The 14,376-nt window shown below is 42.1% G+C and overlaps 1 protein-coding gene across 1 annotated transcript in view; it reads left to right on the top strand.

Annotated features, from left to right (window-relative positions):
* The window catches only part of CMIP (c-Maf inducing protein), a 129,247-nt gene that overhangs the window by 95,097 nt on the left and 19,774 nt on the right, over positions 1-14,376 (top strand). The window contains exons 4-10 of the mRNA XM_057372541.1: positions 339-500; positions 1,702-1,743; positions 4,354-4,416; positions 5,822-5,902; positions 9,107-9,210; positions 9,746-9,850; positions 10,615-10,968. Of these exons, the coding sequence (XP_057228524.1) occupies positions 339-500; positions 1,702-1,743; positions 4,354-4,416; positions 5,822-5,902; positions 9,107-9,210; positions 9,746-9,850; positions 10,615-10,968 (911 nt within the window). The remainder of the gene's footprint in view (positions 1-338; positions 501-1,701; positions 1,744-4,353; positions 4,417-5,821; positions 5,903-9,106; positions 9,211-9,745; positions 9,851-10,614; positions 10,969-14,376) is intronic.

Below are 14,376 nucleotides of genomic sequence, written 5' to 3'. Positions count from 1 at the left end.
TATTGCTTAATGAGTCTCTTAAAAAGAAGTTAAGCTTTGGAAAGAGTGCAATGGCAGCTATCTGTTGTTAGCCTGAGAAAGAAAGTGAGAGGAGATGATGAAAAGAAAGATGCTCTGGAGTTAAAAAACTCCAGAGAAAAGAGTTGTGGTTTCTTGTTACTTCCACAGAAGAAATTGGTTTAAACATAAAAGGTTTTCTTGTCCATTTACACGTTTTAAGTACAGCTTTTCAGARAAGGCAACACTTGAAGCACAAAGCAGCCCACTTGGGCAGTAGGAAGCACAGCTCCATCCGAGGGGGTTCTGGAGGTGTCACTGTGACCCTTTGTGTGTTGCAGAAGAAGATTTACAAGTACAAGAAGGTGCTGAGCAACCCCAGCCGCTGGGAGGTGGTGCTGAAGGAGATCCGGACGCTGGTGGACATGGCGCTGACRTCCCCGCTGCAGGACGACTCCATCCACCAGGCACCCCTGGAAATTGTCTCCAAGCTGCTCTCAGAGGTACCTACAGTCACTGTCAGATGAGACACAAACAGTTAAAAGCTTGGGGTGGGTTTTATTTTAACTTGGGCTCTCAAGATTCTGCCTGTGAGTCTGCTCGTGACTTCTGCTGGCTGGAGTGGAGTTTGTACTTGCTGGGGAGARGGAGATTTGACCCACGTTAGGTGGATTTCTAGAAACAAAACAAACCCCATTTATCTTGAGTTTGTTGGTTTGGTTTGGTTGGTGGTTTGGTTTTTTGTTTCTTTGGTTTTTTAAATTATCTATGGTAAATTTATTATGGGTCTAACTCATGTCTTATTTCAAGTCAGTGGTAAAGCTCCCTTTGACTTTTATTCCATTGGCTTTGTTTCAATGACCAATAATTTTATACCAATATATATACACCAGTAAATTAATTGTGTAGCTRTTTTATTTTTACTAATTCTGGTAAAGAAAAATATTTTTCTTCAGAWTTATCTATCCTCCTCCTATAACATCTGTTTCAATTATTTAGCTTTTCATGGACAGGAAATGTAATGCCAAGCAGGCTTTTCATGTCTTAGTTCTGATGTGGAAGGATTTGACACAAGGGAAAAAATCCACTATTGTTTTTCCTTGCAGTAGTCAAAAATTCTAGCAACTCACAACTTTGTAACTTCTGGATAGATCATGCTGCTGAAAAATCCCAAATCCCAGAGCAAACTCTTCTTCATAGATGGTGGCATAGGGGACTTSCAGTCAATTTATTGGCTTTTGCTGGTACCATGTTTAAAGAAAGAATTTCAGGAAAATTTGCAGTTAGTTTCCTACCCATTCATAGTATCCAACACCACAACAATCTTTTTTATTATTTTTGTAGAAATATACAGCTTGTATATTTTTCAAAAAATATGTTTTTCGAAAAATATGTTCCTAAGAAAACATTTTGAAGAAATGTATTGCTAGCTTTACTTTTCCAGCTGATTGAGACGTCCCTGGCATCCTGGTGTTTGTGTGCTCAGCTGAGGGAGCAGGGAAGGTTTGCACCACCCTTCATAGCAGGCAGTACTCCACCTTCCTTAGGAGAATGATTTTAATGCCATGGTTTTTATTCAGAAAATAACCAAGTGAGCCTTGAGCCTTCCTGCTTGGGTCTGGTRGTGGCTGAGGACTGTGTGTGCTGATGTACCGACTCGAGTGCTCTTTGCTCACTCATCTTTTTTCTCTTCAACTCTTTCAGAACAACAACTTAACCACTCAAGACCACGAGAGCATAATTGTGGTAAGTATCTTTCTGTCAAAAGCTGAGGACAAATCTATATTGTTTGATAATAGTTCTGTTAGTGCTCTGTCTCAGTGAAGTAGGACAGATGTGAAAGCCTTTCYACCAGTGCTGCTGAGCTTAGGCAGGAATCAAAACCATTTGTTTTTTGTGTGGCTTTGTCATTTCTCTTTCCTTGTTTCATAGATGAATAACAATAAAGCTTTCTCATCAGCCTGAGTGAGAGAGCACAGCATGCTGAGTGTTAATAGTCTCTCCAAATGGCCTCCTTAGGAGGTTATGCAGAACAATATTCATATCTATATCTGTTCTTTAAATAGTCAAACCCCATCATTTCCAGATGTGCCCTATAAAAYCCTTAGGCTGAGTAGTTTCCATTGCTGAGGGTATGTGAGCAAGTGATTGCTGTTGGAAGTGTGGATGTGTGTGTGTCACTACAGTTTAAACCCCTGCTAACTTATCTGTAAAATTATCCTCTTCAGCTTTTTTCTTTTGTTTAGACACACAGAAATACGTGCATCAAATGGCTGCTCTGTTGCTTGTGAAAMAAAGTATAAAATCTCAACAATTTTTCAGAGAGGTGGAGCTTTGTTCCCCATCACTGTGATTTAATTTCATTCTCTGGCGATTTCCAGGAGATTTTCCCAGTAATCTAATCTAGAGCCTCACCACCCCTGATTGTATCACATCTCTATGACTCTTTCTGCAAAATGACAAGGTGGCAGGTAGCTGCCAGTAGGTGTGAATTGTGTTTAGCTGCTGCTTRAGATACCCTTTAGCTGGAATCAGCCACTGAGATAAGTTTCTGAAGTTGCATTTACTTTCCTTTGCTATAGCTTTCATTCAACCCTAGTGATAACGGTAGTTCAGGCCCCCACTTACAACTGGGAAAAAAAGATTTTTTAATGAAAAGATGTGAGTGGCCCTGCTGTGAGCAGGGAGGTTGGRCCAGGTGGTTTCCAAAGATTCTTTCAGCCTGTTTATCCCTCTGTTCTGGTGGTGGTTTCTTCAGTTCAGGTCCTGCCCTGGTGTAGGTTGTGCCTGAGCCATTAAGGARCTGGCAGTTTCTGGGCATTGCCAGCTCCCTGCCATTACCCAGATAACCAGGGCTATTCCTGGAAAGTATTGCTAATGCAGTGTGTTTATGTAGCAAAKGGAAAGTACACAGTGCTTGGCCATGTAGATGGGACCAGCTTTCCTTCTCTGGATGGTGCTGGAGCAGTCAATATTCCAATTCCAGCCAATCCCTTCCTGCTCGGGACGGGGACACACGTGTTGCCACGGCTGGGAAACGTGGGACAGCACGTGTCTGCTCGTCAGGAAAACACAGGAAAAGGTTCTTTCAGGCTGTCCTGATTTCCACCCTGATCACAGAGGCAGAGCCATGGACCCTGATTGTCCCTGTTGTTGTTTGGCAGGTCCCATAGTGAACTCTCCCAAAAAGATGGGTTCAGAAAAGATCTTGAGCTCAGGTGTTGGATGGGGAGCGAGGATGTTGTGGCCTTGCTGGATGGGGTTGTGTTCTCCATCAGTCCCCTGTGGCTGGGCCACTGAGGGACAAGTAAACAGCTGCAGAAGGATGGTTCATGACAATGAGCAGAAACTTCAGAATTCTTACGTGTAACCAAGACAGAGCTCTGCAGAAGTGCTTGGTTTCATTGTTAAAATTCACTCTAATCTTGACCTGTTTGTGTGTGAGTGGCTGCTGTGAACAGAGCCATTGCCAGCAGACTCACTGGGCTGAATAAGGAGATGAGAGCAAKAGCAAAAACCCAAGCAGACTGCCTTAGCAAAATCCCAGGTGCCATCCAGATAAAATATCTGGTGTTCAGTTGCTCAATACAAAATGTCCTGGCTGCTTTGTTTAGTGTCTTACCTTTAAATGGGTACTGGGAATCCCTTGAACTGGAGAGTGGAAAAGCCCGAAGGCACTGGCACATGGAATATATTGTTCTGGTACCATTTTCTGATTTCCAAAGGAAGTAACAACAGCATAAGTTCATTACCCCCTCAGTGGCAGGTATGCCCTCTAATGTGTTTACCCAGCATAAACACATTGGTTTGCGTAGCAACAGAGGAATGGTTGATCTCAGCTTTTATAAAGTTGGATGCTTGATTTTGATAAATAGGGTCCTCCCGGGTTAGAACAGTGCTAGGTTACTTTTAGTGAGCTATTTGTCACACAGAAAAGATCGTGAACTCCTCTGCAAAGGATATGTGTGTGTGGTGTTGTTCAGTTTTTTCTTTCAGGGAGATGTTTTAACTGAAGCAGTGAGCCAGATTCATCCTTCTCTGTTACATCCTAGAACAGCTGGTCTGCTCCTGTTTCCATTTAAACCACTATAAATATTGCCCTCCTTTACCTGTTTTATGTATTTACACTGTTGTAGTTAAAAGCAGAGTTTTCCTGGGAATTCGTAGCCAAGGTGTGCTTGAACCAACCTGTAAAAGAAACATACGACCCACTTCTAATTTCTTTATTAATGCTTTTGTCCTTTTCTAAAATTGAGCTTTTGTCCCCCCAAGAAAAATACTTCCTTGCAATATGCTTACTCCAGTTGCAGTCTTATCATTGAGTTTTTATCTTTTTTTCTCCCTTTCTTTTTAAAGGCAATTGCACCTTTGCTGGAAAACAACCATCCTCCTCCTGACCTCTGTGAATTCTTCTGCAAGGTATCAGAACAGCTTTGCTCTCTGAAATCTCACAGTTGTATATGAATGTTGTTCTTTGAATGGGAGGTTGTTTTTCTTCTTTAACTCCTTACCTCCTGCCCAGACTGATTTCACTTTTTGGTCAGCAAGCAAYGGTGCTGGAACAGTGAACAGCACTATTATGATAAATACAACCATATGCTTAGTATATCAAACTGTTTTGTCCTGATACTGTGTGAGAGTTAAAATCTTGAGACTCCCACACCTCAGTCTGGGTACAASAGCTGTCCTACTGCACGTTCTGTTTAGCAAATGCAGAAATCATTAGAGTTCAGATGTTTGTACCTCAGCCTTACAGTATTTTTTCATTGGGTAATGCCAGTGGGGAGATCATAAGGACCCATCCTCTATTCTGGTAAATCCATGCTTGTGCTGCATTTTCCATCCTTCCCATAAACTTCTGAGTACTTTGGATTGCAGACCGTGTGGATTTAAAAATACTACCTTTCCTCAAGGCTTGTTTGTGTTTCAGTTTCAAGTCTGCTTAAATTTGCCTACTGATGACTGGGTGTGCATTTGTCAAATATTCTGGATGCTGCTTGTAATTCTCATCCAGAGTTATTAATCAGCTGCTTCTTCCTACAGAAATTGAGTCAAGTTACAGAAACTCCTYTGACTTGCATTTTTATCAGCACTCYTAGGTCATCTGTAGCCTCAGACTCAAGGCATTTTTATTCCTGATTTGGRGATTTTTTTTGCCTTTGATCTCTGTAAGAGATTGTCTGTAAATGTGTGGGATGGGCTGTGTACAGTTGCACGAATGGAACCAGATTTTGGACTTCCCAGAACTGAAGTGGGCAGGGTAATGAGGAGAATTTATTGACCTGGCCTTGAGCAGGGGTTTGGACCAGAGGACTTTTAAAGGTCCTGYCCAACCTAAAGTACTCTAACTGATAGATTRTGATTGTATATTTTATCCTGTGATGGGAGAGTGGGTTATTGTACCTTCCCAAGTACACCACAGGATGAACCTGGATCCCAGAGAAAGGAGGTTTGTGCTATTCCACTGCCTGTGTGAACATATCTTCTTGTCCCCAACCCCTTTTCTTTCAAAACTGTTGGCAGTCCTCAACTGAATTTGACAAAATGGGTGTAATACCCCGGATTGGTGCTTTGCAGTGAGTTTGGGGGAGAACAGGCAAGAGGGAAGGGAATTTGTACAGCTTGTGAGCTCCCGTGGGAATCTTCTACTGGATGCCAGCAAATCCATAGGAACGAACTGTGTCACGAGTACTTTAATCCCAGGAATGATTAATTCACCCCTTGGATGTTGTAAATCTTGGGGCAATCCATGCCTGGGTGTGCACTTGGGGGAGATCCATGTCCTCATTCCTGCAGCTCACAAAATGCCCCKTTTTCACTGCAGCACTGCCGAGAGCGCCCGCGGTCCATGGTGGTGATCGAGGTGTTCACCCCGGTGGTGCAGAGGATTCTCAAACACAACATGGTGAGTGCTGCTGCCTCGGGAATTCCAGCACTTTGGAGAAGTTTTACTGCCCTGTTTTTTGTAGTCAGCAGCTGCTCTGCTGCTGGTGGTGCACTGTGGAATCTAAATCCGGGCCCCCGAAACTGTAAATTGTGTGTTACTTCATCAGTGTAGAACTAATGAGCTTTCAGTGGATCCTCAAAAGCATCTAAGCAAAGCCATGCTCTCAGGGATGTTTCTTTYGGCAGCAGTGCCAGCAGATACAGCTCCAGCTTTCTCCCACCTGGCCCTTGGCTCCTTATTTASTCCCTGCATGMCATCCTTGCAGTTAAAACAGTTTARAATCAAATAAATAACAAAACCAGAATGAGGACTTCGTTGATTTTGAGTTGGGGCCCTCAACACTCTTTCTGTCAGACACCACCAGCTTTCTGGATTTCCATTTTTCTTTAGTCTCATGTCCCAGTGAATTCTCTCCTAGTTTTCCTGAATACCCTTATGTTTTTCTGCTATTATTCTTCTCATTTTAGGATCTAAGTACTCGGTCATTTTATGGCCATTCTTGCCCAGACTTTCTTCTCATTGCTGATCAATTCCTTATAGTGTTTGAAATAAATGCCCTGCTTTGCCTCGACCCTGTAGACCAGATTCCACTCTCCCAAACTATGAAAATATTCTTCCATGATCCATATTCTTTTTTTGAGAGGGGTCTGGGGTATTTACCAGCTCTCCAGCTTTTGTGGCATATTGTTTCCTAACACAGTTTTTAAGTGACATGAAGAAGTCCACAATGCTGTGGCAAAGAATAGCAAATAAATAAAATAAAATATTTAAGGCAATTGATTTGGCTGTGATCTCAAGGGTAAAACTCTTTAACTTCATAATCAACTTCTTTTCACTAATATATAATTTTAGAGACCATCCATYGTCATGTTTTGATTAGCATGAACCCAGTAGAAAACAGTTCACATTTCTTGTTTTTCCAATCTCATTATTTAACTCCCTGAGCTTACAGAACTAGGTAGAAAGCCCAAGATGGCAAAAAGGTCATATTCCTGGCTCTGTKCCAGYACTCTGCAGACATGTAAACATTTTTGAATATTCTGTAGTGTTCACTGAAATATTCTGTAAATGTTATTCTTGGATTCCAGACTGATTTTTTTAAAGCATCCAGAGCTCTTGAGGGGTCTCAAATAAAATCTAAATGCATAGTGTAATGCTTGTGTTTGGTTAGCTTCAGAGAATTGGGTATATTTACCATACTTAACATTTGCAGATTGAAAATCAACATGTCTGTACCGCAGCGTGTAGTTGGAGAATTTATGGTGTCAGGTATTAATTGGAGTGGATTTGGGCACTTTACCACTCTCTGGGGATTTCTGTACTGAATAGTCCTTTAGAGAACGTGTGTGTGTGTGTGTGTGTGTGTGTATGTGCAGGTAAATAAAGTTACTCTTCAGGGGATGCTGAACTTCACCAGCTCAGGAGGCCCCGTGCAGTCCTTGGGGCAGGAGAATGAGCTGGCACTTCCCACCTTTGCCTCCACTTTGTTCTGTGGCCTTTGAAAATTGCCAAAAAGTTCTGTTCTATGGTTTTCTGCCTATAAAATAGGGAAAGAGTGTCTCATTTATCTGTGGTTTTGACATCTCAAAAGAACAAGGATAGGGTTTTTGTCTTGCTGATAATACGGGTTATATGCAGGACTGGATGCTGTTGTGTGCTGAGTTATTTGGGGAGGGCTCAGCAACCTCCCAAACCTTTGKGTTTCAGCTGTGTGTAGGCTCAGCCCAAATATTTGAATATAATTTGTGTTTTTAGCAAACAGTAGTGGTAGTGTGTATTGTTCTGTACTTTGTTTGTGACAGAGCACTTAGAGAGGTACTTTATATTGCAGAGGTCAGAAATGACATCCTCTTTATGATCTCTTGGACTTTGATTCCAACTTTAGTTAGGACACCTGGACAGGTTGAAAACTTTCATAAGCAAATTGCAAATGCAAAAGTTATCTTGTAAGGCATTTTAATGATACAAATCAATAGTTGTATGAAACACACAGGGTCTCCTGCCCTTGGATCAGGTGTATTTGCACCTGCCAGAAGGAGTTGTTAGAACAGAAATTATTTTAATGGTAATACCAAGTGTGGGATAGCCCACAGTTCCTTTGCAGGGTGAAGTTTTAAGGCAGCAGAGTGACATTTAGGGATGGAAGGAGACATTGTTCAGCCTAAGCTTGCTTTCAAATGTTTTGGTCATTTTCTCTGGTTTATCAGATATTAAKACAGGTTGTGCTACAGAAGTGCCTGAAACCAAAATGAGTTAACAGAAGGTTTCAGTGCTCTGGGAGTTTTTCATCCCTTTTACAGACAGCCACCAGCTCATTTGAGGCATTTTTTTACAATTTCAGTTGCCATGTGCTTTTATCAGGGTAAGTTCCACAGGCAGCTGCTGGAGGGATAACTGGGAATTGCTTGTTTGTCCTCAGTGGACCTTGTTCCCCACTTGGAAATTCAGCTCTGTAGTTCTGCAACACCTGTGTAATAAGGTTACACCTGTGTAAATGTGAGGAAATGTGCTGTGGAATAACACTCACCAGACAGCAGAATTTGCTCCTTTCACATCTAAAAATAGCAGGTGATGTGAGGAGATGCAGGATTTCAGTTAGCAGGTGCCTCACTGACTGCAGGGTTTAAGGAAAGCAACTCTTGAACTCACCTGTCAAGTTCACATTGTAGCTCGAGTAAAATTCCTGCAAAAAAAAAACCTGATCTCTGGTTTTATGCTTGATTGCTTATTGATTGCTTGTCAAAATTACTTTTTCTAAAGCCAGAATAGATATCGCACCAAAGATGGAAAAAATAATATTACAGTTTTATTTCTAAAAATCTGCAGTTAGGAGTGGAGGCAAAAGCGCCAAACAAAAAATTGATTTTGAAATACAAGTATAAAGTGGAATGTGCAAAATAAATCTAGGTGTGGGTGAGATTTTTTTTTTTAGTTGTTTGTTTCATTAAAAAGCTCTTTGTTTTCAAAGTGAGTATAAGGGAACGAAGAGATTAAAAACCTGTTATTATTAGTTGGTAAAACGTTACTTCAGAGATGCTGTTGTCTTGATGCTGTCAGCATAACAGCAGCGTGAATTCAGTTGTGTTTGAGCTGGTTTCTTTTGAAAACCCACAGTTTGGATGTACATTCACCATCTTCACCGAGTCTCTCCYTCTTGGACAGGATTTTGGGAAGTGCCCTCGGTTGCGGCTCTTTACTCAGGAGTACATTCTGTCTTTGAACGAGCTGAATGCTGGAATGGAGGTGGTGAAGAAGTTTATTCACAGGTTAGTTACATTTAATTTATGCTGTGTTACTTCTCCCAACCCTGCTTTATCTCTTTATTGGCTGTTCAGAGTAGCTGGTGCTTTTTGGTGCTGGCAAACAGCAAATAAATTGAGTCCATCAGGAGATGCTGCTGAAGTCTCTTTTAAAAGCTAATTTTCAAAAAAGGCTGGAGTTTTTTGCCTATGCCCACTCTGCAAGCAAATGGACTTTGCTGAGTGTACATTCTTCTTACACACCTAGACTCAAACCTCTGCAGAATGATTTAAATTAACTTCAGACCTCATTCTGCTCACTCATGTGTGAGATTCTGGGAGGACTTCAGGGATACCACATTAGTTAAACTGATTTGGCTTAGCCTTGTTCATAAATAGGGCCATTGGATTTACAGGGCTAAAATGTTCTCTGCTGTGGCCCTTCTGAAGATCCCTGGGTTGGGATGCCTATCCAGGTCTGACACCTCGTTCTGGCTGACTGGTTTTACACTCAGAAATCTTCCTTGCAATTCCGTCATTTTTTTTTTTTTTTGTTTTTCAGCATGCATGGTCCAACGGGACAATGCCCACATCCCAGGGTCCTGCCAAATCTTGTAGCTGTCTGCTTAGCTGCCATTTATTCCTGTTACGAGGAATTTATCAACAGGTCAGTATGAATTCCCCACTGACCACGTGTTACTTCCAAATCCACAGCACTGCTAAACAAGTTCAGTGTGAGATGGGTTTGCTAGAAAACCTAAAAGAAGCTGAACCATCCTTCCCTGSTGCTCACCAAGTGAGCAAAAGCAAGGGTGAGACTTTGGAGAAGGGGTTGTGTGTAAATCCCTGTGCATCTGCAGCTTTGAACCCGAGCTGGTTTCACAACTCTGTCTCCGTTATTGTGGAAAATCTGATTCCTCACTTACTGCGAAATAGATGCCGCAGTTCTCGACACACGAGCCAGTTTCCAGTAGACACTGAGGGTTCCCCTCTGCTGTGTTTCCTGTTTGTTTATGCCTATCTGACTTTCCTCATGGTAGAGCACGGACTCAGTGTCCAACACGAATTCCAGACACGAGTGCTGCAGACAAATGTCTGGGCATGTACTATAGCCAGATACATACTTGGGCATGGATTCTRTTACAGCTTTGCACAACTTGGACAGCAAAGTTCACCTTTAGACTAAACTGGCCTGTCAATTAGAGTAATAAAAAGCTCAAATTTTTGTAAAATCGTGGTTGCAGAACAGTCCTATTGGAGCCTTTTAATGTTTTTAATTGATTTTAGTAATCCGATTACACAGAAGAAAGCCATTCGGTGGGTTGGGGGGAAAATGCAGAGGGAAATTGCAAAAAATCGTGACTTCTCCGTGTTGCACTCTCTGCTGGTATGTCTGTCCACTGAAATTATCTGTTTATTTTTAAAATCCAGCCGGGACAATTCACCAAGCCTGAAGGAAATTCGGAACGGCTGCCAGCAGCAGTGCGACCGAAAGCCCAACCTCCCCCTGCGCCTCCTGCACACGAGTCCTGACCTGGTCTCTCAGGAGGCCACCTTGACTGAATCCCGTCTCAAACCGGTCATTGTCACCTCCAACGAGATCCACGTGGAGGTGGAACGCAACAACACGGCCAACCAGAAGATGACAGCCAGTGTTGGCAACGACAGCGAGCCCAACCTCATCGACTGCCTGATGGTCAGCCCCACCTGCAGCACCATGAGCATCGAGCTGAGCGCCCAGGCYGACCGCATCCTGGGCTGCTACGTGGAGATTCTCAAGATGCTGTGAGTAACTGCTCTCAACAGCTTTTGGAGCARTGTCTTCTTAGCAATGGGGGGCTTTTCCCACAGGCCTGCTGTCTTCAACATCTGTGGCCAGCAAGCTCGTGGTTATAAATCTTAACTCCAGCTCTGGAGAGTCCAGCCTTTGAAAGAAGCATCTGGCACTGCCAAGATGTTCTAAGAATAGCGTTAGGAAGATGAAAATGGAAAGCTTATTTGTACAGTGAGCCTCAGGCATTGTACAGAAGACGGGATGTTGGTGCCAGTGGTTTCTGTTTTTGTTCTTGCCCACCAAAAATAAATTAAAAAACCCATTTGTCTCCTCCAGGGCTCTTGGGATTGCCTGAGACAGAGCTAGAAAAGGCAGGTCTGTGTTGGGTTCAGTGCCTTTGCAGTGACAGGCAGCACCACTGCCCTGACTTCAGCAGGAGTTGTATAAGGTTATTGTTGTTCACTCAGATATTCTCCCTTCACGTGTTTGTAGAAGTTTTATGGCTCATTCAGATTTGCTTGTGTTAGAGTAGAGACTCTATTTGTTGTCCAGTTGCTTTGGTACAGACCTGCATTAGGGAATGGGTGTTCAAATAGTTCTTACAAAATGATGGCCTGGCAAGCAAATCCTCTGACTGTCTTAAAGAGSAATATAAAGGAAAACGTTCTTCAGGAACAGCTTGTTTGACTCTGGATAAATAAATGAAAAGGAGTAACACAAAAGGTGGACTGCAGAATGGAGGCTTATAATAGGAGTGCAGTAAAATAACTTCATTGACTTGGATGGCCAGCTCTGGTACTGAGTTGCAGTATGTCTTGTGGCAAACTGTTAAACTGCTGCATTAATTATTTTTAACCAGTGTAAGGCTTAATGAAGTAATAGTTTACTTTTTTTTAGAATCCAAGACATGGTGGGTGAAATYTGGGCTCTGCWGAGCATGAGCATGCAGCTRCACTGGAGACAAATGYAYATYTAGGGGTGCACTCTCAAGGAATTAAATGAGTCAAACTGCTGTGATGGAGGATTTTGTGAAGGTTTTGTCCCACATTTTCATTTTTTTCAAAATGCACAGTACAAATTTGCAACATCACTCTTCCACTCACTGTGCAGCTGACTTGCAATTATTTAAGCATTCATTCAGAACTGGAGACAGGACAAGTGAATACAGGATACTGCTCCCATTAGATTCTTGAGCAGGAAGTTGCTGTGAAAGCTAATTTTATCTTTTTTTCCCCCTGTGGCCCAGCAGGCTCTTCTGCCTTTAAAAATATTTGCATAAAAAGGCAAAGCATCTGAGTTTGCTGCATCTGGGGGCTCCACGCACCCAGGTGCTGCATGAAACACGTCGTGTTTATTCCTGTCCCCTTGACTCTCCCTGTTTTCCATAAACACTCTCTCCCAGTCCTGGTGCTGGTTTGGATGCTGACTCACTGAGCATTGACGGTTTTGGTTTCATCATGCAGCTGACACACACTTATAAGCAAATTCACAAACGGGCATGTTCTTCCTCACAGTCTCTCCACATTTGAAAYATTTGATATGCCAGGTCTCAATTTTCATATAATTTGCTACACAAAGAACTCATTTCACTCCATACCTTAGAATAATCTGGGTTTTTTTATGTGTTTGCTGTCTTTTTAAAAATCGAGTTGTTCAGCAGCAGCAGCAGCGATGAAAATGTGAATGTTTTACTGTTATAGATGATGTAGATGTGGAGCAGCTTTGGGCCGTTTCTGATTGTGCAGGGGGGGGTTCTGAAGGGTGAAACCCACAGGATGTGCACAGTGAGGGACCARTGACACCACAAAACTGCTGCAACTCTGCTCAGAGCAACACCCTGCTTGAGAAATCACAACCTGGGAGACAGAATATAGGAYGGCTTCTGAGGCAGAGCCATGCCTGTAGCTCTGCTCCATCCAGTTCCCTTCCATTCCTGTTCATCCCTTGGTTTGTTTTGTTTTGTTTTTTTTAGCCTGAAAGCAGTAACTGCAGAACTGAGTTCTGCTCCTGATCCTGCCTCTGACTCACTAGGGGGTTTCAGATAAGTCGCTTAAAAATGCCTCTTTTTCCTTCTCTGTAAAATATCAGTAAAGATTTTCAATGCTGTTTTTTAAATGCTGAAACCAGTGATGGAAAAGCATTCTAGAAGGGCTTGTAGTTATTAGCAAAAATACAAGATAATGCTGTTATGATGCTGATTCCTTTCATGCTCTAACTCTKCTTGAACAAAGGGTTTCTGTTGCATGAAATACTATTACTGTACTTTGAAAATCCAAGAATATGAAGAAAGAGAGTTGAAGAATATGCCACTAGGAAAAAAACATTAATTATAAAACAACTGCTATCCAGGAGCTGAGCTCTCAGCAGGCATTCACTAAAATAATGTTCTTATTAATAACAGTGGTAAGCCAAACATAAATAAGTTGCATAGCATTGAGTTTGATTGTTCTTTTAGGTGTCTGACTCAGTATCATCATCAAAACAAGAGAGTCMCCAGCAATGATACCTTTTTTGCATAATTAACTTAGGGCAGCGGGGAGTAATTTATTTAGGCAGATTTTAATTATTAGAAGTCTAGCAAATAAGAATTCTCAACAGTAGCTTCAGCRGAGGACATTTTATTGTTCACCTCACTCTTACACAATACTTTTTGGGGAAAAAACCCATTTGTAATATTGATGAAGATGTTATTTAATGATCACTGTAATACTTCACTTTTTGCACAGAAGGCTAAAAGGGCAGTTTAGAAAGTTCATCTGCRGGGCTGTTACAGCACCTAAAACATCTTTGACCCATTTTCTAATGTAGTTGAGTAATAAAACACAACTATTGCATACTAAAGGAAAACAGAGAATCATGATTTAAAAGATGTTGGCAGATGACCCAAAGTCTGGGCAGATTTTAAAGGAGACACAGTCTCYAGGGGTCTATAGTATTTCGGTCCTGCACTCAAAAGTGGATCAAACTTCTGGGTCAATATTCTGTAATTCATTCTGGACTCTGATAGTGTTACTGACGCCAGTCAGTGCCTCCTGAATGCTACAGGTCTTAAACTGGTGCACAGAAAATGCACTAAATGAATTGAAAAGTTTCTGTTCATGATATTAAATTGGAGACTCTGAGGACAGCTCAGAATTACCCTGCTCCTACTTGCATATTAATRTTTCCACGCATTTGGGAGTGTTTTGTGCAGCCAAACTTGTGCTTGAACAGGACAGCCATGGGTAGAGAAAGTTGCACTACTGGGGGCCGTGTGTCCTCTCCTTGTGCTGGAGAATTTAAAAATCTTCTCTCACCTGAAAGACCCACTGGCTCCAGGGGCTGGGGAGACACTTAAATTTGTCTCTGCAGTGAAATCTGGGTCAACAAATAGCAAGGTCAGCTGGCAGTGAGAGCAGACCCCTCTTGGGGGAAGCTGT

The sequence above is a fragment of the Malurus melanocephalus genome, unplaced genomic scaffold (genome assembly GCF_030028575.1).
Source record: "Malurus melanocephalus ecotype Western Australia unplaced genomic scaffold, MMel_1.1 scaffold_173, whole genome shotgun sequence".
Lineage (NCBI taxonomy): Eukaryota > Metazoa > Chordata > Aves > Passeriformes > Maluridae > Malurus > Malurus melanocephalus.
The sequence above is the reverse complement of the archived record's forward strand: the minus strand, read 5'-3'. Positions and strand labels throughout refer to the sequence as shown.